General features: G+C 37.4%; 1 protein-coding gene across 1 annotated transcript; it reads left to right on the forward strand.

Annotated features, from left to right (window-relative positions):
* The first annotated feature begins 1,927 nt into the window (after window positions 1–1,927).
* aldh7a1 (aldehyde dehydrogenase 7 family, member A1) lies at window positions 1,928–26,197 on the forward strand. Its single transcript, XM_058788350.1, has 18 exons — window positions 1,928–2,177; window positions 10,973–11,026; window positions 11,130–11,195; window positions 12,397–12,477; window positions 12,558–12,681; window positions 12,776–12,908; window positions 12,993–13,037; window positions 15,542–15,619; window positions 15,798–15,895; window positions 17,462–17,503; window positions 17,682–17,776; window positions 17,874–17,958; window positions 20,764–20,870; window positions 22,766–22,882; window positions 22,973–23,070; window positions 23,181–23,254; window positions 25,026–25,101; window positions 25,949–26,197. Exons 1-18 carry the CDS (start codon window positions 1,947–1,949, stop codon window positions 26,001–26,003), a joined length of 1,659 nt encoding a protein of 552 aa, XP_058644333.1. The 5' UTR covers window positions 1,928–1,946; the 3' UTR covers window positions 26,004–26,197.

The raw sequence follows: 26,197 nt of genomic DNA on the forward strand, positions 1-26,197 counted from the left end.
CAGCCCTCATTATGAAACTAATCAAATATTTCTTCCTTGGTTATTATTCCCACATTCTACCGTATTTTTTACTTTATGCTCATCTAAACCCATTTCTTATAGCTGATTCTTCATCTCTTTTCTTGTGTAAATGCGTGGCATCCACCATATAGTCCTGTAGGATGTTTTCCTGAGATATGAAGGGTTTATTTAGGTTTTAATGTCCTCTTCTCAATATAACTTGTTTTATTTCCCCTCTCTCCTACCATGGTAATTATTTAGAATCACGTACAGGTACAGGACACTTAATTTCTAGCGATTATCGCCGATTTGATTGCACAGATACTATTTAAACTAAACTGAGCTAGACAATGACATCTCTGAATTCAATAATGAAATGCCTTTCACTGAAAATTGAGTGTTTAATCTTATCATTATACATTACTGACACTCTATCCTCCAATTTGATACTGTTAAGTGCTTTGACACAATCTGTATTGTTAAAAGCGCTATATAAATAAAGGTGACTTGACTTGACTTCATTTCATGACCCCACTGCTGTTGCCTTTTCCTACACTAGACATATATTTCAGAGCTGTACTTGCTTCCAAACCTGCAATACACCTCATGACATGAAGCACTTTTACATTTATCAACTGTACATTGATGTTGTGGTACTAGCATGCATCCTTCAAGTTGAGAAGCACCTATTAAGTCCCAGGTGTGGTTTGAATGCAGGTGTTCAGTGTACAACTGTGCATGCGGTAGTTTTAATGCAGTAAAGTACGCATCTAATATAACCAAATTATGTCCGCTGCAATGTTTTAATATGACAACAAACATGCATCACTCAGTTTAGCACTTTCAAATATAACAGTTTATATGAATTAAATAAATAACAACTTATTACTTACATAAATGCACTTGGATGTATTACATACACACATGTTTATTTGTTATTGTTATTTGGGTACGTGTACCCTTTAAGCCCACTTTCAACTTTGACATCATATTAAAAAAAGATAAAATCATATTTTATGTTGATCATTATTTTAACCAATCCAGTAATTTGTTAGTTCCCAGACATGTTTATTGCACACCGTCACATCTGGCCATGTGCATGCTGCCTCAAACACGCTTCAGGACCCTTCAGAAATACACACATTTCTGCAGTGTTCAGACAGTTCTTAGGTAAATACACTAATATTATGCCAAATAAGAGACAAATGTATTGTTCTTTTTTTTGTGTATGAACAAATATTACTTTATTATTTATGTCATTTTTCTTTAAATGTAAAGATGAGTTTTATTAGCTTGCACACAAAGGTCAAACCATTAGCTTTACTGAAAGATAGACTGCCAACGAATCAAACACGTGAACTACAAACAATAAGTGTTTTTTTATTCATTTTATATTAATTTACAAATAAATGCATCGTACATTGTCATGTAGAGCATATTATTTTAATAAATTAACTATTTTTAAAGATGGGTTTAAATGGTACAGTGCCACAAAACACATGCAAACTATAGCCAACACAAGCTCACCTTGAATGAAAAAAACCCAACATTTCTTAATGTGGGCACAATGAAAATGACAATGATGTATAGTCCACAGTTCCATGCATGTTTTTGTAAGCATATCTTACATTTTTAAAGCGAAACATTGTCTTTTTTCACCATTACTCACTGTGGTACCATTTAAGCCCACTTTCAATGAGATAATTACAAACTTTGATCAATTTTCTGAGTGAAAGTGTTTAATAACAGTTCTTTGTGTGCTTTAACTTACTTATTACCGAGAGGTCTTCACATTACACACTGTTTAGCACCATTAATAAAAAAAACTGACCCTTCTGACTGGTTTTGTGCTCCTGGGTCACAAATATGTGTTTCTACAGTCTTTGAAGGGGGTGAGTCTCTGGCTGACCAATCAGAAGCGCCGCACGCACGTGACCGCGGACGGCATGCGCGTGGCGCTCGGCTGCGTGCGTCAGTTCAGGATGCAGCGCGTGCTGACGCAGCGAGCGGCGCGGTTCTTCGCTCTGAGGACTAATCTGTCGCTGAGTGTCGGAGCTGGAGCGGTGAACATGTCGACGCTGCTCGTTAACCGGCCGCAGTACAGCTGGCTGAGAGAGCTGGGGCTCAGCGAGGACAACGCCGGCGTGTATAACGGCTCCTGGGGCGGCCAGGGCCAGGTAAGAGGATCACAGACGCGACGCGACGCGCGCTAAATATAGCCAAACCGCAGCGAACTCGCTACTTCACGGTCAAATACACCTTTGCTTCACTTGTGTTAGTTTATAGGCCTGCGGTTCGTGAAAGCTTAACTCCGAGGAAAGTTCACAGTTTGTTAACCTGCTTCATTCGCACTCATGACTTCTGTCAGAAAAGAGCCAGTCTGTTATTTCTAACTGAAATTAAACATCAGCTTATCTAGTAAACCATTTGCAGTCTGTGAAAAAATGCTGATAGTAACAAGTGGTAACACTTTGTACTTACTATTATAACAACAATATATTATGCATAATTGCATGCAAGTAAACTAACCCTAACATGTACTTAAATATGATTATTTAGTACTTAAATGTATAATTACACTGTAAAATAAAGTGCAACCTAACAAGTTTATACATTTATTCAGTCACTTGTTTTCCAGCAATGTGAGATGTGATGTGCTGCTCACATTTCGGCTGTAGCTCTTCCCACCGCTGTCCTACACTGATGACCCTTTACACGGTAGATTGCAAACTAGCAGTTTGTTTATTACACAAGTGGAGAAATTGGCATGACACATTAGCAACTATAAAATTAAATCTTATTTTAAAAAGAATATATCTACTTACTGTTGTTTTTACTGGAGCAATCGGTTCAATAAAGTAAACTGGATTCAGGTTTGGTCACTTCTTCAGTTTCTTATAAATAGGCAGGTGAGGAGAAGAGAGGTGAGGTGTGCTCATTAAACTAAGGCTATGTCTACCTTAATCTGGAGACAATTGAAAACAGCATTTTCATTATAAAACGCTCTCTGTCCACACTAGCGTTTTCCAAACATTTCTCATCCACGCTGAAACGTCAGATAACAGAAAGTGAATAGCACATAACGGGCACAATACTGGTGTAAACATAGTTATTCCATGGTCTGTCTGAATACTGGATTCTGATTGGCTGGCAGGTATAACCATATATCTATTAGTACAATATTTGTCACATGGCTAAACATGCATCATTGTCTTCACAGTCCACAGTACAACACGAAAACAGCATTTTCAAATGTATTAACATTAGTGCTTTCTGTCAGTCGATTAAAAAAAAAAGAAAAATCACTCATTTTTTGTAATTAATCATGATTAACTGCATATTTATTATTTAAATTAATGTAGAAACAACATAAAGATAGTATATTTTAAATATGTTTTTAATGGCATCTTTTTACTAAGTAGCCTATTATTAATGAAGCATTGATACCAATACTAATACTGCATGGTGTCTCTATTAAATGCATTTTCCCTCAATTTTCCCTATTAATTATAGCCATTCAACATTGCAGTATAATTGAAAGCCATTATTTTTTACATTTAATAGGCTCTGAAATATTGTGATTTTAAAACAATCTTCTTATAAACTATAAATTGCATATGCATAAGCTATACAGATTAATCCTTATTAATCAGCGTCTAGAGCAGTCCAGTGATTTCTTTTCATTTGTTCCTTGATTTACATCAATGACAAACTTCAGCAGGTTTTATTTTAAAAGCAGCACTGTCTCTTTAAAACCTGATCGCCAACGCCGATTTTTACTCTCATTTGGAGCTTGGCGAGTGTTAATTTTAGGCCCTGGCTGAACATATACTGGTTTAATTAGCGACTCTTATCCTGCATTTTAAAATCTTTATTTGAATATGGCAACATATCACGCTCTACAATATTGCTATGAATAAATCTCTGACAGAGACTATCAGCCAATCACTGTGTGCGTAGTTAATAAGCATGCTGACATCACCCATAGCAACGAGGTAAACCCCGCCCCCATAATCTGAGTTTAAGACCTCTCTCTATTCCTCAGTGCAAGTTTGTCTCAGCAGCTTTGTGAATAGGTTTTAAGAGAAAACTCTTCACTAAAATCTTTTACTGCTATTTAGGAGAACTCTTAGTGGTAAGATAGAATTTGTTTTTCGCTCCACATTAAAATGACTAAATTCTGACTAGTATTTCCACTGTCGACAGCAGCAGTTCTGTCTAATCGACTAGTCCCAAACGTCCCTAAAATTTACAAAAGGACCTGAGGCATGCCGATCATATCCATAGCTCACCGACTGCAAACTCATCCTGTTTGCTTTCCCCACTTTTTATTTTTATTTTTTATAAGTGTTTTATTTATGAAGCTCTACAGTAATTTTAAATTTATTGAAGTGCTACCATTATGATAAGGTTTAGGATTAAGGATGGGTTTGGTACCTACGATTACAATTAGGGTTGCAAAGGGGCGTAAAATTTCCGGAAACTTTCCATGGGAACTTCGTCTGGGGAACTTTGGAAATATTCCAAATTTGAAATTTACCAGGAATTTATGGGAATATTTGGGAATTTATGTGAATTAATTTGGAAAATTTATAAAACTGTATCATATACAAACAGAATTATATATTTTTTTGATCATAGGCTCACTTGCATGCAAACTAATAGAAATTTTAAAAATGACATTTTTGGGGGGGAATCTGTGATGCTTTTTTCAGGATTTATTGATGAATAAAAATAGAAATATTTTCCAACAGTATAAGTCTTTGCTACTACTTTTTTAAAATTAATTTAACACATCCTTGTTGAATAAAAGTATTAATTTATTTCAAAAAAAGAGAAAAGATACTGACCCCAAACTTTTGAATGGTAGTGTATTGTTAAAAAAGGATTTCTATTTTAAATAAATGTTGTTGTTTTTTTTTAACTCTTTATTCATCAAAAAATCCTGAAAAAAGAATCACAGGTAATAATAATAATAATAATAATAAAAATATATATATTAAGCAGCACAACTGTTTCCAAAATTGATAAATAAGCATATTAGAATGATGTCTGAAGAATCATGTGACACTGAAGACTGTAGCTTTGCATCACAGAAATACATTATATTTTAAAGTATATTACAAATTATTATTTTATCAAATTACCATTATTTTAAATTGTAATACCGGCAATACTGCATAATATCACCGTTTTTTTTCTTCTGTATTTTTGGTCAAATAAATGAAGGCTTGATGAGCAAAACATATGCAATGTTTAAAAACATTAAAAATGGTAATGTGTCCAAACTTTTAACCAGTACTGCACTTCTGTATGATAACAGAAATCTTGCTAGCAGAAGGAGCATCACAGCTTGAGCTATATAGCACACAGCCTACCTCATAAACTGTCTAGCTACTGTATAAACACTTTGTGGTATTTACTAGTTAAACGTGAATCACATAGATCAATATATTTAGAATATCAAAACTTCGATGTAGTCTTTGGGCTCAAATGCAGAAAGTGCGGCTTCAGAGAAAATGTAGGGGAATCCCGCTCTTAAGTGACTAGAGAGGATTTACATTTATGCATTTGGCAGACACTTTTTATCCAAAGCGACTTACATTGCATTCAAGTTACAGTTTTTACATTTTATCAGCTCTTGCTTTCCCTGGGACTCGAACCCATGATCTTGGCGTTGCTAGCGCCATGCTCTACTATTTGAGCTACAGGAAAGATTGTGTGTGGGGGAGGGTCATTTTTAGACTTTTGTTTTATTATCTCACCTAAATGTTTGTTCAGTCAGTGTATTTGTTTTTACTATGGTATAGCCCAGGGGCGTAGCCACGGGTGTGCCAGGGTGTGCCGGTGCCATCCACAGTGGCAGCTGGCACACCTAAAAACAGATTCAGAATTATTATTTTTTTAATTGTAATAAACATGGGCGGCGCTAAGGAGGGGCTAGCAGAGGCTTCAGCACCCCCAAGAAAGACCAAAGCACTGCCATAGCACCCATAAGAAATGAAATAAAATAAAAACATTTGACTTATTACGCATTCATAACTCGTGCATTGCAATATAACGTGACATGATTAGCAGGTGCACTTTTCGAATTTTATTTTAAAATGGATCGGTTCCTTGTGCCAAGTAGGCCTGTCCCCGACTAAAGATTTCACTAGTCACACGTAAATTGATTAATATAATAACCCAGGCTACTAACCGTCCTTTAATATATAGGCGTATTTATTTATTTATTTTTTTAGTCACTTTATTGTCCACAAGTGGAAATTTGTCTTTGGCTTCACCACAGAAATACATAAAACATCACAAAAAAAATAAATAAATAAAAAATATAGCCTATTTCGCGCTCAAGCACACGTATAAAACTTGCAATGGCAAAAGTAGGCTAATGATTATGAATCTGTTGGGGGAAAGGGAAAAGAAAACATTTTAATTATTTGTTAATAAACTAGTGATTTCTTCTCCGTCAGTGTCGGCTGAAAAGATAAAGTTGCCGAATGCGACGCTGCCTTCGCGCCATCTCCACATGAACTTTAATAAAGAAATGTACCTTTTCATTCTGACTACGTAATTAGAGATGTTATACTATTTTTACAGGCTATATCAGCCCAGTCTGTTCTGTTCTGTAACGTTAGTAATACACAGTCTTGGTGTTTTTTTTGCACATTAATCTGACAGTAAATGTGGCACACCCAGTTTTTCTGATGCACACCCAGAGTCTCTTTTCTGGCTACGCTCCTGGTATAGCCTAATTTAGTTGCACAGTATATTACACACAGCACAAGGAAGTTTTAAACATTTTTTGTAATATTCATGTAATTTATATGAATACTTACCAAGATGGACATTTTGATATTTTGTGTGCAGGATTTAAGAAATGATCTGTGCATGTAATGGTAGATAAGCACAGTGCATGTAGGGGGCGTGGCCTCGATAGCCCTGCAGTAAGCAGTGTGCTGTGTGTGATTGAGCAATGTGTAGAGTAGAAATTAAAATGAAATTGCATTAAATCTGGTTGTTTTAACCAAGATTATGCTGCAAGTTTTTGTTCTCAACTACATTTAAGTTCCCACTTCCTGCAATTTAGCAAATTTTCAATTTATTCCCATTAATTCCCGTTAATTCCCATGGAAAGTTTCCAGTCTTGAAAATTCCCGGGAATTTTGCAACCCTAATTACAATACAGTAAGCATGTATTTTATTGCAGGGCTCGACAAGAGAATTTTACTTGCCCAACTTGACAAATAACCAAAAAATAACTAGCAAAACACTGAAACTTTGGCGAGAATCATTCTAATTGTAGTATGTTGAGTGTAAACGGTGACTGATAATGGACAATGTATTGACAGTAACAAGGTCACATTAGTTGAGGCTCATGCAACCCGTCTGAGTATGACAGACTTGCTGAGACATCTCAACAAAAGAGCACAGCAGCACAAAGAAACATGATGATAAGCAACACCACACAAGAAGAGTGCTGGTTTTACCAGACATTCGCACGATTGCAAATGTGACATTGATTTTATACAACAGCTCAATAAACATAGTTTATATTAAGTGACATACATTTTAGACACAATATTGACTAACAATAGTTCCAAAGATCACAGCTGAGCAGCACGCGGTGGTGTTTAGTTACTGAGTAATTCAGTGTTTTTGAACGAATCAAAGTGAGTCAGTGACCAGTTCAGCCGTTTGAACAAATTTGGTTTAATGAATGACTCTACTACTCAGTGATTAAGACTACTTGTGGTTTCATATGTAAAAGTACCATTGCATTTTTAACATTTCACATTTGAATAATCAACAACATACAGTCATGGCCAAAAATATCGGCACCCTTGGTAAATATGATCAAAGGTGTCTGTGAAAATGAATCTGCATTGTTAATCCTTTTGATCTTTTATTTAAAAAATTCACAAAAATCTAACCTTTCATTGGATAATAAGAAGTTAAAATGGGGGGAAATATCATCATGAAATAAATGTTTTTCTCTAATACACATTGGCCACAATTAACGGCACCCTTTTATTCAATACTTTTTGAAACCTCTATTTGCCAGTTTAACAGCTCTAAATGTTCTCCTATAATGCCTGATGAGGTTAGAGACACCTGACAAGAGATCAGAGACCATTCCTTCATCCAGAATCACTCCAGACCCTTTAGATTCACAGCTTCTTCTCTTCAGGTCACTCATGTTCTGCAGGGTTCAGGTCAGAGGACTGGAATGACCAGCAGAAGCTTGGTTTTGTGCTCAGTGACCCATTTTTGTGTTGTTTTTGAGGTTTGTGTTTGGATTATTGTACGGTTGGAAGATCCAAACATGGCCCATTATAAGATTTCTAACAGAGTCAGTCACTTATTGATTTTTTATCTGTTGGTATTTGATAGAATCCATGATGGCATGTCAGGGCTCGCAAAATCGCTAGCCCGATGTCCCGGGGCTATTGTGTTTTCCAGTCGGGCTACCAAAATGTATCACTGCCTGCCCGACGGGCTCCTTAAATACAGACCTCCCGCGGGTCCTTATAAACTCTTAAAGTGAGTTGTATCAAAATTAAGGCCATCAAAAGTTTTAAATACGTTAAATGGTATAAGAAATGTCTTGATTATAATTTCAAGAGGTCTTACAGTTGGGGACGGAAAGACAAGAGTCGCGATACGGCAGGATTAAACTTCAAAAGGAAATGATGTCATTGAATAAATAATGAGCGCGGCACGTTTCAAGTCAAAACGCGGCGCGGCTGTCTTTATGTGAATGTATCTGAAGGTAATTGACTGTCCTCAGAAACGTGTCGTTGGCATTTTAATTTCGTATTACCTATAATTCCTGATAAAGCAGCGTTTATGAGCGCAGAGCTGCTTTGTGTACAGCGTTTCTGGGGAAACCGCAATATTTCAGCGCTCCTAAAGCGCCACCTCGTGGCAGAGAGTGAATCTGCATTCCCAATAAGCCTTTCTTACTGTTTATGGTCAGATCAATGCAAATATCAACTCGTGTTTTTATGCAGCAAACACATAGAGTTGTAAATGAGAAAGAAGTTGATGCGCTTTCTAAAAATCTAAACAATTAAGACAGTAATATTTATATGTTTTAAATAAACATAATATTTATATGCTTGATTGATCCCTTTTCATAAAAACGGTCTATAGCCTGAAACGCTGTTGTATAAGATTTGTTTTTGTGAAAACCTGTATCTGAACTGTAAATCATGTAATTTTATGGCTCAAAACTGTATGTTGCCATTGTCCAACCCCGCTTATTCTGTGTTCATTTTACTTGTGCAGCTCTTAAAATGGGTCATAAATTGCCTTAAATATATTTTAAAAAATTCTGCAGATACCCTGTAAATGGTGAAATAAAATTCCTTCCTTCGTATTTGTTGATATGTGTATTGAAAATATTTTTGATTGACATTTAAACTCCTATCTGATTTTCTATATTTAAAAAAATAAAATAAAATAAAATAGTAGATTTTTAATTAATTAGTTAGTTAAATTAATTTTCGGGCTACCAAAATCTGAAGAGTACCTGCCCGAAGGGCTACCAGGGATTTTTAAATTTTACATTTTTAAATTTTGCGAGCCCTGCATGCGTCTAAACAAGATGTCCAGGACCTCCAGCAGAAATATAGGCCCATGACTACAGCAGTATATTTCATTGTACACATGGGGTAGTTTTTATCCCTGTGTTCACCAAACCCATCTTGAGTGTTTGCTGCTAAAAAGCTAATTTTTTAGTTTCATCTGACCATAGAAGCCAGTCCCATTTGAAGTTCCAGTCGTGTCTGACAACTGAATATGCTGGAGTTTGTTTTTGGATGAGGGAGGAGAATTTTTCTTGAAACCCTCACGAACAACATGTGGTGATGTAGGGGCTGTTTGAATTTTTTTTTTTTTTAAAGGTTTTCTGACCCCAAGACTCAACTATTTTCTGCAGTTCTCCAGCTGTGGTCCTTGGAGAGTCTTTAGCCGCTCAAACTCTCCTCCTCACCGTGCATTAGGACGATATAGACACACGTCCTCTCCCAGGCAGTTTCCTAACATTTTATGTTGATTGGAAATTCTTAATTATTGCCCTGATGGTGGAAATGGGGATTTTCACTGCTCTAGCTCTTTTCTTAAAGCCACTTCACTAATTTGTGAAGCTCAATTATGTTTTGCTGCACATCAGAAATATATTGTTTGGTTTTTCTCATTGTGATGGATGATTAAGGGAATTTGGGCTTTGATTTCCCTCCAATTTATATTTCTGTGAAACAGGAAGCCATGGCTGGATAATTTCATGTTCATAATCACCCTGGAGTGCTCAAAATTGTGAATATGAATGGGAATATACTTCAGAGATATTTTACTCATAAGAATTTCTAGGGGTGCCAATAATTATGTCCAATGTGTATTTGAGAAAAACATTTATTTCATAATGATATTTCCCCCCCATTTTAAATTTTTATTATCCAATGAATGGTTAGATTTTTGTGAATTTTTTTAAATAATAGGTCAAAAGGATCAACAATACAGATTAATTTTCACAGCCTTCTTTGATCATATTTACCAAGGGTGACAATATTTTTGGCCATGACTGTATATTCATATTTGCAAATAATAAAAAAAAATTAAATGTTAATCTTAGAACATTATTCTTGCAGTAATTCTGCAATGTAAATGCATTCATGCTTCCTCTGAGCTTCATTAAACAGTCTGTGTAAATGCAACTTCTGGATTTATTGACACAATTTAAGAATTGGACATGAAAGATGATGCAAACATTTAGTAAGTTTAGGAAAAAATGATATTTGCAAAGGCAAAAATTTGCTACACCTGCTGTCAATAATTCATGAAGCAGGATAATAAAGCATTGGCAGAATGCTTTTTGTTTGCAGAGTTGTCTTTCGTATGTCAGTAGTTGTTTTTTACTGGAAGAATGTTCTGTGTACAAGACGCTGTTTAATGCATTCTCTGTTTTGTACAGGTGGTCACTTCATACTGTCCAGCCAACAATGAGCCCATTGCCCGAGTGCGCCAGGTAAGCCAAACTGTGCTTTAGTTCATAAAACACAATAAATGTTTTAATAAACGCACATTAAAAGACGTGACTCTTTCCCTGAATGAATGTTGTCTTTAAACAGGCAACCGTGGCAGAATACGAGGAAACTGTACAGAAAGCACAAGACGCGTGGAAAGTGTGGGCAGATGTAAGCTTTTATATAAAGTACTGAGTAAGCTACAACTGACACAAATGTCATTTCATTACTGGATTTCCATATTTTATTTGTAACTTTCTCAATCCAGTTTATGTAACCATGCAACTTCTGATTAACTGGTTGAGGGGAAAAAGGTAAAACAAAGCCTTTAAAGTATAGCAAAAAATTTGTATGCAGTTTAGCATTGTCAATATTCTGACATCATGCTGACCAAGTTTGACCATATTTCATGAAATTTTAAGCATGTTAAGAGCCTCAATGGCTATGTTTACATGCACAATTTTTGTTTTCCGCTGTTTGCGCATAATAATCGTTCTCCTACACTGTTTGTTTTAAATAGCAGAATTAATATTTATCCATTTTTGGATAAATATTACATATAAACCGCAGTGAAGTGGTGCTTATATTTATCACTCAGTAAAACATTCCCAAAACCGGTCGTCTGTGAATGGGAAGAACCGCTCGTTGTTCTTCAACACACGTCATTGCGCTATTTCTGCGTCATTGCACATGGGCAGTCCTTTCAGTTTCGGCTTTCAATCTGATCGAGCGTTTACATGCATTCTTGATCATATTACAAATAAACCACCCCTTTCAATCCGATCGAAATTTCATTCAGATCGAGCTCAGTCGGATCGATTTAAGGTGTTTACATGAAGGCTTTTCAGTCCGATTGAGCCTTCAGTCTGATTACTAACGGATTATTTGGGTGCATGTAAACGTAGACAAAAAAAAAAAAAAGAGCCAACACTGCTTAAGATATCCAGAATCTTTTCGCAATTTTACATCAGCCCTTTACATCTGTGTTGTGACGTCATTCTGACAATGATATTCTGGTAAATAAGAGGATTTTCAAAGTGTGTTGTAAGTGACACTTCTTGCAACCAGCTAAACTCTGACTCTCAGTATATGATCAGCCTCCTTCAGCAAACATACTGCTCTAGTGTGATCTAAAGCGCTGGCTCTCAGCTCCAGGCCTGGGGACCCATTGCTCTGCTCATTTAGTGTGTCTTTCTTATTTAACACCCCTGATTCACATAAAGATGGATAAGAGAGACGGTGAGTACCCAGAAGTGTAGTTGAGATCCTGGACCCTAATAAATCCTCTTTCAGTGCTTGGACCCTAATTAAATAATTTTGAGGAAAACAATAACCATAATTCCTCCTGCACACTTCTTCACACGTCATCCAGATTCCTGCTCCAAAGAGAGGTGAAATCGTCCGACAGATCGGAGAGGCTTTAAGAGGGAAGATCAAAGCTCTCGGCAGCTTGGTAAGATTGCTTTGAGACTGCTGTGAATCGTCAGGTGTGAGCGACGGCGCAGCGGCGTGACAGCGGTGTGCTGTGTGCAGGTGTCTCTGGAGATGGGCAAGATCTATGTGGAGGGTGTTGGTGAGGTGCAGGAGTATGTGGACGTCTGCGACTATGCTGTAGGACTGTCCCGTATGATCGGCGGACCCGTTTTACCCTCAGAAAGTGAGTTCCGGTTACGCTTCTAATATGCTTGCAGATATACAGGGCTGTGGCGAGATGAACGCAGACGCTGAGTGTTGTTTCTGTGTGCTTTGAGGGCCGGGGCATGCGCTCATCGAGCAGTGGAATCCTGTGGGTTTGGTAGGAATCATCACTGCCTTTAACTTTCCCGTGGCTGTATACGGCTGGAACAACGCCATCGCTCTCATCTGCGGCAACGTCTGTCTCTGGTTAGACCTCAGTTATCTCAGTGCAGGATGTGTAGTTACAGCATTCAGTGTGCAGTCAATGACTTATATTTCTTTGCTTGACAGGAAAGGAGCGCCGACGACACCCCTCACGAGCGTCGCTGTTACCAGGTACGGTTTTCTGTCATCTGATATGGATCCGTTTCCCCCCAAATTCTCATTTCACGTGTATTTCAGAGTGAAACAGCTTATCGAAAGCCTTGACTGAAAACCAAAAATGCTTTTTAATAATTTATTATTTTATTAAATAATATAAAATAATTTTGTAAGATTTTGTTTAATTTAACTCCATAATTTTAATACTGAATTTAAAAAATACAAGCCAATAAAATAACCACACTTTTATTGAAAGTAAAATTGGACAGAAAATATATTAATATTAAATATCAAGTTTTTATTTTTATTCAGTTCTATGGAAAATAATCAGATATAACAGATTTTTTTGTTCAATTATACAACTAATCTATAGTCTTACAAAGCTATTATTATCAGAGCATGTGAGCAGAGCATAGCGTCATTTTACCAGCCATGGCATGTTACAGCACAGTGGCACTAGTGCAACAGGAGCACTTTGCTTTTCCTGTGAGAATGAGGGGTACATGAGCGTTCGCATGGGCCTTGAGCAACTCAACAGAATGCACATTCATAGAGCGGAGCGTAACACTGCAAAAATGCCATTTTCGGCAGCCAAAATTTCAGTGCATCCCTAGTAAAAACAAACTACGTGTAAATCAAGCCAATGGCTAAACGGTCAACTTCAAAGTTCTTAGTTTTGGTAGCATGAACTAAATTAAATTACAGAATGCATTAAAGGAATATTTCTTTTACAACCCGAATTTTGGAAATGTTGGGACGTTTTTTTTAATTTGAATAAAATGAAAACTAAAAGACTTTCAAATCACATGAGCCAATGTTTTATTCACAACATAAATGTTTAAACGGAAAAAGTTTACAGTTTTATCCACTTGAGCTCATTTCAAATTTGATGCCTGCTACAGGTCTCAAAAAAGTTGGCACGGGGCAACAAATGTCTGAAAAAGCAAGAAATTTTGAACATATTCAGCTGTAAGAAGATCTAGCAACTAATTAAGTTAATTGACATCAGGTCTGTAACATGATTAGCTATAAAAGGGATGTCTTCGAGAGGCAGAGTCTCTCAGAAGTAAAGATGGGCAGAGGCTCTCCAATCTGTGAAAGAGTGCGTAAAAAGATTGTGGAATACTTTAAAAACAACGTTCCTCAACGTCAAATTGTAACGGCTTTGCAAATCTCATCATCTACAGTGTATAACATCATCAAAAGATTGAGAGAAACTGGAGAAATCTCTGTACGTAAGGGACAAGGCCGAAGACCTTTGTTGGATGCCCGTGGTCTTCAGGCCCTCAGACGACACTGCATCCCTCATCAGCATGATTCTGTCATTGACATTACTAAATGGGCCCAGGAGTACTTCCAGAAACCACTTTTGGTAAACACAATCCGCCGTGCCATCTGCAGATGCCAACTAAAGCTCTATCATGCAAAAAGGAAGCCATGTGTGAACATGGTCCAGAAGCGCCGTCGTGTCTTGTGGGGCAAGGCTCATTTAAAATGGACGGTTTCAAAGTGGAAAGTGTTCTATGGTCAGACGAGTCCAAATTTGACATTCTTGTTGGAAATCACAGACGCTGTGTCCTCCGGGCTAAAGAGGAGGGAGACCTTCAAGCGTGTTATCAGCGTTCAGTTCAAAAGCCAGCATCTCTGATGGTATGGGGGTGCATAAGTGCATACGGTATGGGCAGCTTGCATGTTTTGGAAGGCACTATGAATGCTGAAAGGTATATAAAGGTTTTAGAGCAACATATGCTCCCCTCCAGATGACGTCTATTTCAGGGAAGGCCTTGTGTATTTCAGCAGGACAATGCAAAACCACATACTGCAGCTATTACAACAGCACGTCTTCGTAGTAGAAGAGTCCGGGTGCTGAATTGGTCTGCCTGCAGTCCAGAACTTTCACCTATAGAGAACATTTGGTGCATCATTAAATGGAAAATACGTCAAAGATGACCACAAACTCTTCAGCTGGAAACCTATATCAGGCAGGAATGGGACCAAATTCCAACACCAAACTCCAGAAACTCATAACCTCGATGCTACACCATGGTAAACATGCCCCCGTCCCAACTATTTTGAGACCTGTAACAGGCATCAAATTTTTAAAAAATCAGTTTAAGCATTTATGTTCTCTATGTTCTATTGTGAACAAAATATTGGTTCATGTGATTTGAAAGTCTTTTAGTTTTCATTTTATTCAAATTTAAAAAACGTCCCAACATTTCTGGAATTCGTGTTGTATAATCACTGAGGCTGTCAGTCCCTTCAGTTCAGTGTTCCTGTCTCCTTAAATATCACGGCTCACCATCTCAAACGCTGTCATTCTGAAATGCCTGAGCCAAAGTCTGCCATCAGAATGATTTGGTATAATTATCTCCCAGAACTCTCTCGCACCATTGCATTCCCAAATGTCAGGCGTTTAAAAAGCAATGATTTTGGACTGATAATGTATTGTGTGCCCTAGTTTTAATTGCTAGTTTCTAAAGGTCTTTAGCTGTGCTGTTTTTCATGTTTGTGTGTAGGATTGTAGCTGAGGTGCTGGAGCGCAATCATCTTCCTGGAGCGATCTGTTCGATGACGTGCGGTGGTGCTGACATTGGGTATGACACGAATACACAGCTGAAATAAAGCACATTTGTGCTCTCCTCAGTTTAGCCCTTCACAATCACATGAGACAGTTAGTACATCAAGAACCCAAACCAAACTCTTTACTGTACAGAGAAAAGCATTCAGTCTGTGTGTGTGTGTGTGTGTGTGTGTGTGTGTGTGTGTACGCAGCATGGCCATGGCTAAAGATGAGCGAGTGGGTCTGCTGTCCTTCACAGGCAGCACGCAGGTGGGCAAACAGGTGGCCATGATGGTACAAGAACGGTTCGGTGAGTTTTATTATTCATATTTACTTTTACATGTAGTCATTTAGCTGAAGCTTTTATCCAAAGCGACTTACAAATGAGGACAATAGAAGCAAACAAACCAACAAAAGACTAAGTGCTGTGACGAGTCCGTTACTCTAACAGTACACATCTGCCTTTTTTTGTTTTGTTTTTGTTAATAATAAATAAAAGTAGATTAGAATAGAAATAGAATAAAGAGAGCTAGTGTTAGAGGGTCAAGCTTTTTATATATAATTTAAAAAAAAAGATTAATAACATCAGATTAATATCAAATCATACATCAACATGATACACTCACGTTACATGCCTTTAGCTTTGATGGCAAAGCCAAACCCATCCTTCATCACAACATTTCTGTGTATTAGGGTTCTGACCATACCTTAATTATGTCTCATGGTATGATACCAGCTGAAGCATCACGATAATAAGTAATGTTGAGGTATCACTCATTGTTTGGATGCTCCGTTTTAATATTTCACAGTTTGAACTAAGGTATGGTTGTTATTGTGGTTATTATTATTATTATTATTAAATGTTTACAATGGGAAAGTGAAAGAGGACTTAACGTGCATACACAATAACTAAAAATATCATTTATGGTAGACTTGCCTGATGCACCATGGTGTGTTCAACATCTGAGCCAACATACAATATTACGATTACACAGATTCTTTCACTCACTCATGGGTGCTAATTACCAGATGGTCAGCCATTGTATTTATGTATTTAAACTAAAGGTAAGATTACTCCGAGATGAATATCTTGGTACTGGTGTGGTACTGGTATGATAATTTTACCACAAACATTTTCATTGATCAAATTATAAAGTTCAATAAATGCTTGATATGTTTCTGCACTATGCAAATAATGCTGTGCATACATGTTCCAGACCATTGCACTGATGCTAATACCAAATTTACTGAAACCAACTGATAAGCGCTGCCATTTCTGTAGCATATGAGAAACATTAAACAGCAAATGTGCCAAAAGTGGAACAAAACAGAGCTACTTGTTTGAACTGCGCTCAAAAGACACCAGCGTGAGTTCAGAGCAAATGCGTTTGCTGGCTGGCTTCTCAATCACACTGTGATTTTAAAAAGTGCCATGAGATCCAGTGAGAAGCGTTGGAGTTCAGAGCAGACGTCTCAGACACAAACCACCATTGTCTTAGTTATTTAACAGCGCTGATATTCTCAACAATACTGATGCAGAAGAACAGGAGACACACAGAGTGACGAGGTTTAATTAGAAGGCTTTTCAGTCCACAAATCCTCAACATTCACCACAGATTTGTGTTGTTCTGATAAAACCACAATTAACTACCTGCTTTGATTAATTAACTGCCTTTAAACTTGAAAGAAAAACAGATTTGACATTTATCATGATAATTATCTGTCAACTGATATGAAAAAGTTTTGGCCATATTGCCAGCCCTAGGTATGAGAATTGAATCCTGAAATGTTGTCAGCAGGACAACCATAGAACATTGTTTTGGTTACTGATTTAAGAATGATGATTTTTAGAGTAAATATTTTGATTTTTATACAGGTCGTCAGCTGCTGGAGTTGGGAGGAAATAATGCCATCATAGGTTTGTTGCATTTTATTTATTGAAAGGGTCTTCTCTTTGAAGTAATTGTTAGTCTTTTGAGTTATTGTAACTGAATAAACTGTAGGGCTGCAACAACTAGTTGATGTAATGACAATAATCCACAAGTCTTTCCATGTTTAATATAGTACACAGTCATTGCATAATGTTTTTGCCCCAGTGTTTGAGGATGCTGATCTGAATCTGGTTGTGCCGTCTGCTGTGTTTGCCTCTGTGGGAACGGCTGGCCAGCGCTGCACTACTACCAGACGACTGGTTAGTACAGTGTGCTAAAGATAAGTTTAACCAAATTATAGTTTAACCAGACAGGTTTCAGTCTGATTGTTGTTCATGTGTTTTCCTGCTGGATTAGATGCTGCATGAAAGTGTACATGACGTTGTTGTGGAGAGGATCGCTAAAGCTTACAAGCAGATCCGCATCGGTGACCCCTGGGACCGTAAGTTCAGTGGAGAATCATGAGTCTCAATCACTAATAATTGCATGGACAGTTTGTATTTATATGCACAGGAGCATTTTTTTTTTGTTTTGCACAAATTTTTACGTGCATGTGTGTGCATTAATAATTAGCTGTGAAGACACACAAAATACATTTTTGATTCTTTTTTTTGTGAGGTGCAAATAACTAGAGGGATAAACATATCAGTCATTGTCTAGTAATTGATATCCAAAAAAAGCCCCCTAAAAACCCAAAACAAGTTCTGACAGATTTTTGACTATGAAATTCAAGTAGATAAGTATAATTCAGAGAACAAGTCTCCGCCCCACACGTACGTACACAACCCTGGCAATGATGATCACGGAAACCAACAAAATTCAAGCATCTTGTCATTCAAACTTATTTTCCAAGCATTAGTAGACCCTGGTAGTAACCTCAGTATCTTAAAGATTACCTAGCTATAGGCCTGGGCGATAAAACGGTATCAGTATTCATCGATGGTACAGCTTCATCGATAGAAAAAATGTTGGATGTAGCGCATGCGTGCTGAGACAAGCAGACAGCACACACAAACATGCTGAGATGAGTGCTGAGCCTGGCTGTGATGGGGATATGGTGCATAAAAATGAATTGGTTGAATTTAAAATAAAAATTTACATTTGAATGCAAAAACGGTGCGATCGAATGGTAGGTGTGCGTCAGGGAGCCTCATCAGAGCCGCACGAGATGCAGTGACGAGGATGTAAGTGTCGTTGTATTTTATTGTTTTTGTTAGCCTGTCAAGTCGAACCCACGAGATGTGCCAATGCTGCATTATTCATTCAAAATATTAGAGAAATATAGAAGCTCAATGCGGAGAAGATCTTGATTTAGGTTAAAACCCAAACCAAGCCATTCACACAGAATGCATATTCAGCACATTTTTTCAGGCGGGCATGCATAGAAACCGTGCAAAGTTAAGAGTTTAAAGTTTTAGAAAACACGTTACAAATTTGTGGAGGTTTATTCCATTTCATTGTGTCTCATGTTTTTAAACGCAATCTGTGTGACTGGCACTTTGGCTCTTTGTATTAAGCTATGCATAAATACATGATGCTGTTTTGTTCATAATTATGCATGCTATATACAAAGTTAGATTTGATTTATGTATGTTAATTTAGACATTATGCACATTTTATTTATAGACAGTTATTTAATTGCATTGAATAAACAATTTAATGCGCTGTATTATTTTGCTCATTGCGCCCTCCTGTGGCCTCGGGAGACAGGCCAACAGTTTCCTTAACTTACCGTATTGACCCGAATATAAGACGATGTTTTTTCCTTGGAAATACATCTGAAAAAACGCGTTCGTCTTATATTCAGGGTCTAGACTTTGACATGTCAATAATACACCCACAACAATAGGTGGCGCCAAAAACGCATAAAACGAGTGTGCCATGAAATATGTAATGTAATGTGTGTTGTAAAGATCGCGAATGAAAACAAATGAAAAAGAAAAGCTTACAGCAGCATGATCGTGACTGTCATGTTAGTCTGATGGGACCAAACTTCCTCTGTAAGTGATTTTAAAACAGAAGACAGTACCCAGATTTGAAGACTACAATAAGATTTCACGTCTACTGATAATAACATTTTGGTAGGCTACTATGAGTTGGATAGCCTAATTGTTATATAATTCAGATGGGCTACCTGTTATTTCAATGGTATATCAAAATTTTCCAATGTCATTGTTGATACATTTTACCAGTATTTACCATACTTTCAAAACAAAAATTAGAATTGGAAAAATATGCAATATGAAAATAATTTAAGAATAAATGTGTTTTACAGAGAGAGAGAGAGAGAGAGAGAGAGAGAGAGAAAAACAAAAAAAAACAAGATTTGGTTTTCAAAAAGCCTTTTTCCAACAGGTACATCTGGAAAAAGGGGGGTCGTCTTATAATCAGGGTCGTCTTATATTCGGGACAATACGGTATTTTAAATCTGAATGTAAAACATAAAGGAAATTGTTTGAATTTTATTATGTGTTTGACTGTTAAAACTAAATTATTTGTTTGTCATATTAAATTATTTAAATAACAGAAAAGATACTTTACAAATTAAATTAAAACTGCCATCAGGTGGCGGCAAGTCACTGATTTTGTCAATGAATCATTAATTTATTTGATTCGTTTGAATGGATGATTCATTCAAAGTATGTGACTGTCTTTATGACTGGGTAATTGAATCACTGACTCACTAGATTCGTTTAACAACACAGTTCATTCATGAACGAAACACCGCTGTGTTTGAATGGAGATGCGCAGCGGCTCAGCTGTTACTTTGTCTGAAACAATATTCAGTGACTTATATTGTCTGACTACAACACTATTGCCTTATTTTGCTCCATTTCATCAACAAAAATAAACTTATTGATTTAAAACAACAGTTCATTAAACAAGATCACATTTGCAAACTCCCTTAATAATCATTAAAAGCTGTCACTCATCTTAGTTCATCGCGATCTTGCAAAACTCCATTATAATCAACAAAGCTCCTTACACTGCACAGCAAATCTCTTATTTACACCCTGTCTACACTTTGTTTGTTATAATGAGAGGTCTGTGATGCATTACTCAATGTTGCTGATCGGGTCAGTCACACAGGCGCTCCTAAATATTTTTTCATAGTCGCACGCAATAGATTTCAGTTGCCAATGCGACTGAAATGGTTGCACTGTAGAGCCCTGAGTATGCATATTTAGTAAACGAGATGCAATGTGTTATATGTCTGTTGCATTAATTCTTCTGCATTTGTTAACAGCAAACACTCTTTATGGACCTCTGCACACCAAACAGGCTGTTGAACAGTATCTGGCGGCCATAGAGCAAGCAAAGCAGCAGGGTGGCACTCTTGTGTGTGGGGGAAAGGTAACACTTTTCATTCACTTTGAATAGTTGCAGTATGTTGTCATTATTGCACTAGAAACAGGGCATCTTTTGACTGTTACTGCCCTACATTTGTGACTGTGATTTTCTTCTAAACCAGTGCTTCTCATTGAAGGGTTAGTTCACCCAAAAATGAAAATTAGACCATGATTTGCTCGCCTTCAAGCCATTCTAGGTGTATATGACTTTCTTCTTTCAGACAAATCCAATTGGAGTTATATTACAATTGTCCTGGCTCTTCCAAGCTTTATAATGGCAGTGGGCGGGTGTTTCTGTTCAACAGTCCAAAAGAAATGCAATAAAGCACATCCATCCATATTAAAACGTGCCTCACACGGCTCTGGGGGTGATTAAAGGCCTCCTGTAGTGAATCGATGCGTTTTTGTTAAAAAATTACCTTCTATTGAAAAGCCTTAAAAACTGCTATATCTGATTACTTTTTTTTTTAACCTCTTTTAGAAGAAAACAAACTCAACCTTAGGTATTTATTCAACACAGTGGCTAAATTAACAAAAATAATAATAATAATAATTCCTTACATTTATATAGCACTTTTCTAGGCACTCAAAGCGCTGTACATTGTGAGGGGGGGTCTCCTCATCCACCACCAGTGTGCAGCATCCACCTGCATCAACATCAAATAAAGCATCAACAGGCGTTCACATTTTCCAACAGCATAGCAGTAATGACTTTATGAACTACTTTACTTCTAAGATCGATGTTGAGCACGTGAACATAATGGCCAGTCAGCTGTGATTTAAAGTGGAAAAAATGAAAATTGTCATTAATTACTCACCATCATGTCTTTCCAAACCCGTAAGACCTTCGTTCATCTTCAGAACGCACATTAAGATACTTCTGATGGAATCTGAGAGCTCTCTGACCCTCCATCGACAGCAATGATATTACCACGAACAACACAGAAACGTAGCAAGGACATCAGTAAAATAGTCCATGTGACATCAGGGGTTCAACCATAATTTTACGAAGCTACGAGAATACTTTTTGTTTGCAAAGAAAACAATAACACAATTTATTCAGCAATTCTTCTCCCCGAGAATACCCCAGAATGTAATCAGTGCTCATGCCGTTGAACCCCTGATGTCACATGGACTATTTTACTGATGTCCTTGCTACGTTTCTGTGTTGTTCGTGGTAATATCATTGCTGTCGATGGAGGGTCAGAGAGCTCTCAGATTCCATCAGAAGTATCTTAATGTGCGTTCTGAAGATGAACGAAGGTCTTACGGGTTTGGAAAGACATGATGGTGAGTAATTAATGACAGAATTTTCATTTTTGGGTGAACTATCCCTTTAAGAATCAGCTCAACAGCCCTTAAATTCTAGAGGAAAATGCTAGTATCATCACATTTTTTAAATTTCAGTACTGACTGGTACCGAACACTAGTCATAAGAATATTATGTAATCTGTATGTATGAAGCAAAAACATTTCTCAAAAACATTCTTTAAAAAAATACCTGGGACAGAACAGATATAGACAAACCATATATTGTCTTGTATTTACTTGATTCATCTGAATTTAATTGTTTCTGTTAAAGGGGTGATATGTAGAATTCAGAAACCCTTGTTATTAGCAGCACATTAAGTGATCTGCGGTCAGCAACATATATTTGCTCACGCTCGCAGTCGTGCACATTTAACGTTAAGAGACTGAACATGATTCAGTGCCCTGTTTACTCATGCACTGCTCTAGTATGATCTAGTGCTCACCAACAGGAGACTCGGTCGTTTCATTTTGCTGCTTTGAAAAATATCAGTTTTGTCTCTTGTATTCATAGCATGTGTGAAATGTAAGCTTTTGCATTTTTTAACTTCATTACCGAGAATTGAATTTGAGCACTGAATTCTGATTCAGATTATGGATCGCCCGGGTAACTATGTGGAGCCTACCCTCATCACTGGACTGCCACACGACGCTCCCATAGTTCACACAGAGACCTTCGTGCCCATCCTTTACGTGCTTAAATTCAAGGTGGGCTTCTTTATTGCATTTTGGCTTGGCATACTTAGTTCTATTATATAATTAGAATTTTGCTGGTAATAATGTCCCCACTGGTTTCAGACAGAGGATGAAGCATTTGCCTGGAATAATGAAGTGAAACAAGGGCTCTCCAGCAGCATCTTCACTAAAGACATGGGTCGAGTGTTCCGCTGGTTAGGGTAAGTGTGCAGGAGCGCTAGCTGTTTGCAAATCTGTTTAAATGTCATGGAATTGTCTTGGTGAGTTCATTTAGTGAGTTGAATAGAGTGTAACAGTTGTGTGTCTATAGCCCCAAAGGCTCTGACTGTGGCATCGTGAACGTCAACATTCCAACCAGCGGCGCAGAGATCGGAGGAGCGTTCGGTGCGTATCTACACATCATTTATTAGACCGCAACAAAAACCATTGACAACGCTTCAGTGTCCCTGGGTCTGTCAGTCGGTTAGCCATTCTGAATGGAGCTTGGAAGTTTGGAAACACTGCCACAAAGGGAAAGAAATGGAGACCAAAATAAGGGTTAAAGTTATCCTTTTCATTCCTTGAGTCCAACAGTATCCCATTTGTCAGGGTCAGACAAATCACTTGTGCTATTCTGATGAAGACGGAACAAAATTCGTAGAACAAGCAGCTAAAAACAGCCTTCACCTAGGTTAGCACTAGATTATCTTTAAACCAAGCTACACAAGCTATCAAAAGAAGAAAAAAAACACAGTTTTCTAGGTAAGTCCAATTAATCCCATGCAGGAATTGAGTCTGTATTTTCAGTGTTCTTGGGAAGATTGTTAGCACCGTGTCCTCAGGTTGTTGTCCTGTGTCATGACTTAGATTTTGCTTTATTTGGCTGGTCAAACTTACTAATTGCATGACTGCTCAGAGTTCTTGTGTCTGTGAGACAGAACTTTATACCTGAAGAAAAAGGGCTACAAACAATAGATACAGTTAGGACCTTCCACTGGAGATCCTGCAATCTACAAGAAGTTCCTGAGTAATACTGTGCCTTTTTAATTCTTATTGTATGGACCATTACGTGCACACCTTTACAGACACCGTTTCAGTTGATTTCATCTGAAGCACAGTCACAGTCTGACTAAAGATACATATAATCTTTCTAGATTGCTCTGGCCATAGGATACCCATTTTTGAGTTTTGTCATTTTGAGGTTTTTTTTTTTTTGGACTTCCACAGCAATCATTTGATCTTCATTAAATTTGAATCAGTCCATATTAGGGCTGCACGATATTGGGGGGGGGGACCTCACATTGCGATATTTTGTTTTTCTGCAATATACATTGCAATATGAATAAATAAAATCACCAGATGACTTGAATAGCTCTATTTGGAAAACAATAATCCATGATTGGGGTGATTTTGTAGGTGAGTAAGTTAGCATAGGAAACAAACAAATTACAAGCATAGAAGAATATAATAGAACAAAGATACAAATGAAATAAACAGTGCTTTGTATTTTTCTGGGAAGTCTAACTGCATTCAGGTGCAGAAATGGAATAATCAAACGTAAAATAACACTCTTCATTGTATAAATTAAATCTAATAAATCTGTGTTAAAGCTACAAAAGTGATTTTTCTCTCTTGTTGTTTGTCTAACATTCATGACCGAAAGCAGCAGGAATATGAAATATTATCGTGCAGCCTTAGTCCATATTTAGACCAATTTAGTCTAAATTAATTAAACGCTGGTTGATTTTCCAGGCCGTTCATGGGTAGCACATTGAGAACTGCATAGCGAGGAAGTGCTTTGCAGTGCTTGCGCACATTTACTCAACTCCGTGTCAGGGAATTGCAATAATGGCAAGCTATTAAATTGAAATTCTTATCATGGCTTTTAAACTGATTCTTTAAATCATCACTAGAATGTTATGTCAAATTAATTTCCAATTCCCTATAAAAAAATAAAAAACGGGCATTATCATGCTTCACTCGGGTCTGAAGTCAGTGGAGAAACAGCCCGGTTCTGAAAGCGGATCGTGGGTCCGGCATAATTTCAGTGGAAAAGGACTGTCAGGAATATCTCTGTCTGAAAGCTTTGTCTATCAACCGGAGCTCATTTTCCAGTTGATCTGTGTGTGGTGTATGCTGTCCGGGTGTAACGCTGTGTTTGCGTGTGTTTGCACAGGAGGTGAGAAACACACAGGCGGCGGGCGCGAGTCGGGCAGTGACTCCTGGAAGCAGTACATGAGAAGATCCACATGGTGAGTGTCGTCTACATCAGATCCTCAGGAAATGATCCTGCATGCTTGAAATAATAAAACATGGAGTTTACTATCCACCTTTTTCCTACGCCCCATGATGCTTTGCACAAATTATGGGAGTCGCTTCCGTTTACACTAAACAGTCAGCAAAAGGTTCAGCCTTCAGCCAACATTCATTAAAAGGAAATTTAAAAGTGTAAAAGCATTAACAAATTAATTTCAACTTACCGTGAATAACTCCTAAAGATCCTCCTCCTATCCGCTGCAATATTATGGATGTGTTAAATATTATTATAGTAATATATGTCTATATTTCGTGACAATTACATTTTACAGCATCCGTGTGAAAACAAACCTGGAAAGAGACGTGAGGATTTGGGGAGAAAATGAAAGATTCTTAGTGTATTCCAGGGAATTATTCATGGTTTATATCGTAAAATCAATCGGGAGAGCAGACCACAAATGCACAGTACATGTTGTCTTTATATTCCGCTGTAAGCAAATGAAAAAAGGAAACATGAAAATAATCAGGAGGAAAATAATGCAGCAGGCTGAAAAGTGCTATTCTATAGATATTGTTTTATATATCATGTCATATTAAAATACCAAATGTAATGTTATTCTCTTGACTTCTGAAAATAGAAAATTAATGAATTTACAGCCCATTCAGTCAAAATGACGGATAAGGATTTGCAGCACAATCTTATGATTTGTTGCCGTCTTCTTGAGTGGAACTTCTTTAAACCGGATCATTTCAAACTCAGTAGGCTCGTTAGGGAAAAGGTGGAGATACAATAACTCTCCTGTTGACAAACTGAACCATCAATGAGACACCCTTTTCTTGCAGCACGATCAACTACAGCAAAGATCTGCCATTGGCCCAGGGGATCAAGTTTGAATGAACCGCAGCGGTGCCTAGTTACCAGTGTGAAATAGCATTGATGATGTTTCCATGTTGGTTTCATGTTGATCTGTTTGTATTACCACATGAAGTATTCTCAAACAGCTCATCATGTGATGCCTTCTTTGTTTGATAGCACTTACCCATAGCTTCAAGTCTTGATACTGTTTCTTACCAATAAACCATGGATGACTA

This window comes from Onychostoma macrolepis, chromosome 10, assembly GCF_012432095.1.
Source record: "Onychostoma macrolepis isolate SWU-2019 chromosome 10, ASM1243209v1, whole genome shotgun sequence".
Classification (NCBI taxonomy): domain Eukaryota; kingdom Metazoa; phylum Chordata; class Actinopteri; order Cypriniformes; family Cyprinidae; genus Onychostoma; species Onychostoma macrolepis.

What these genes read in the sequence shown, in the direction of transcription:
- aldh7a1 (XM_058788350.1), top strand. Translation starts at nt 1,947, where the DNA reads ATGCGCGTGGCGCTCGGCTGCGTGCGTCAGTTCAGGATGCAGCGCGTG. An exon ending in CCATTGCCCGAGTGCGCCAG is followed by an intron (nt 11,027 to 11,129) that starts GTAAGCCAAACT and finishes GTCTTTAAACAG; the next exon opens with GCAACCGTGGCAGAATACGA. An exon ending in ACGAGCGTCGCTGTTACCAG is followed by an intron (nt 13,038 to 15,541) that starts GTACGGTTTTCT and finishes GTTTGTGTGTAG; the next exon opens with GATTGTAGCTGAGGTGCTGG.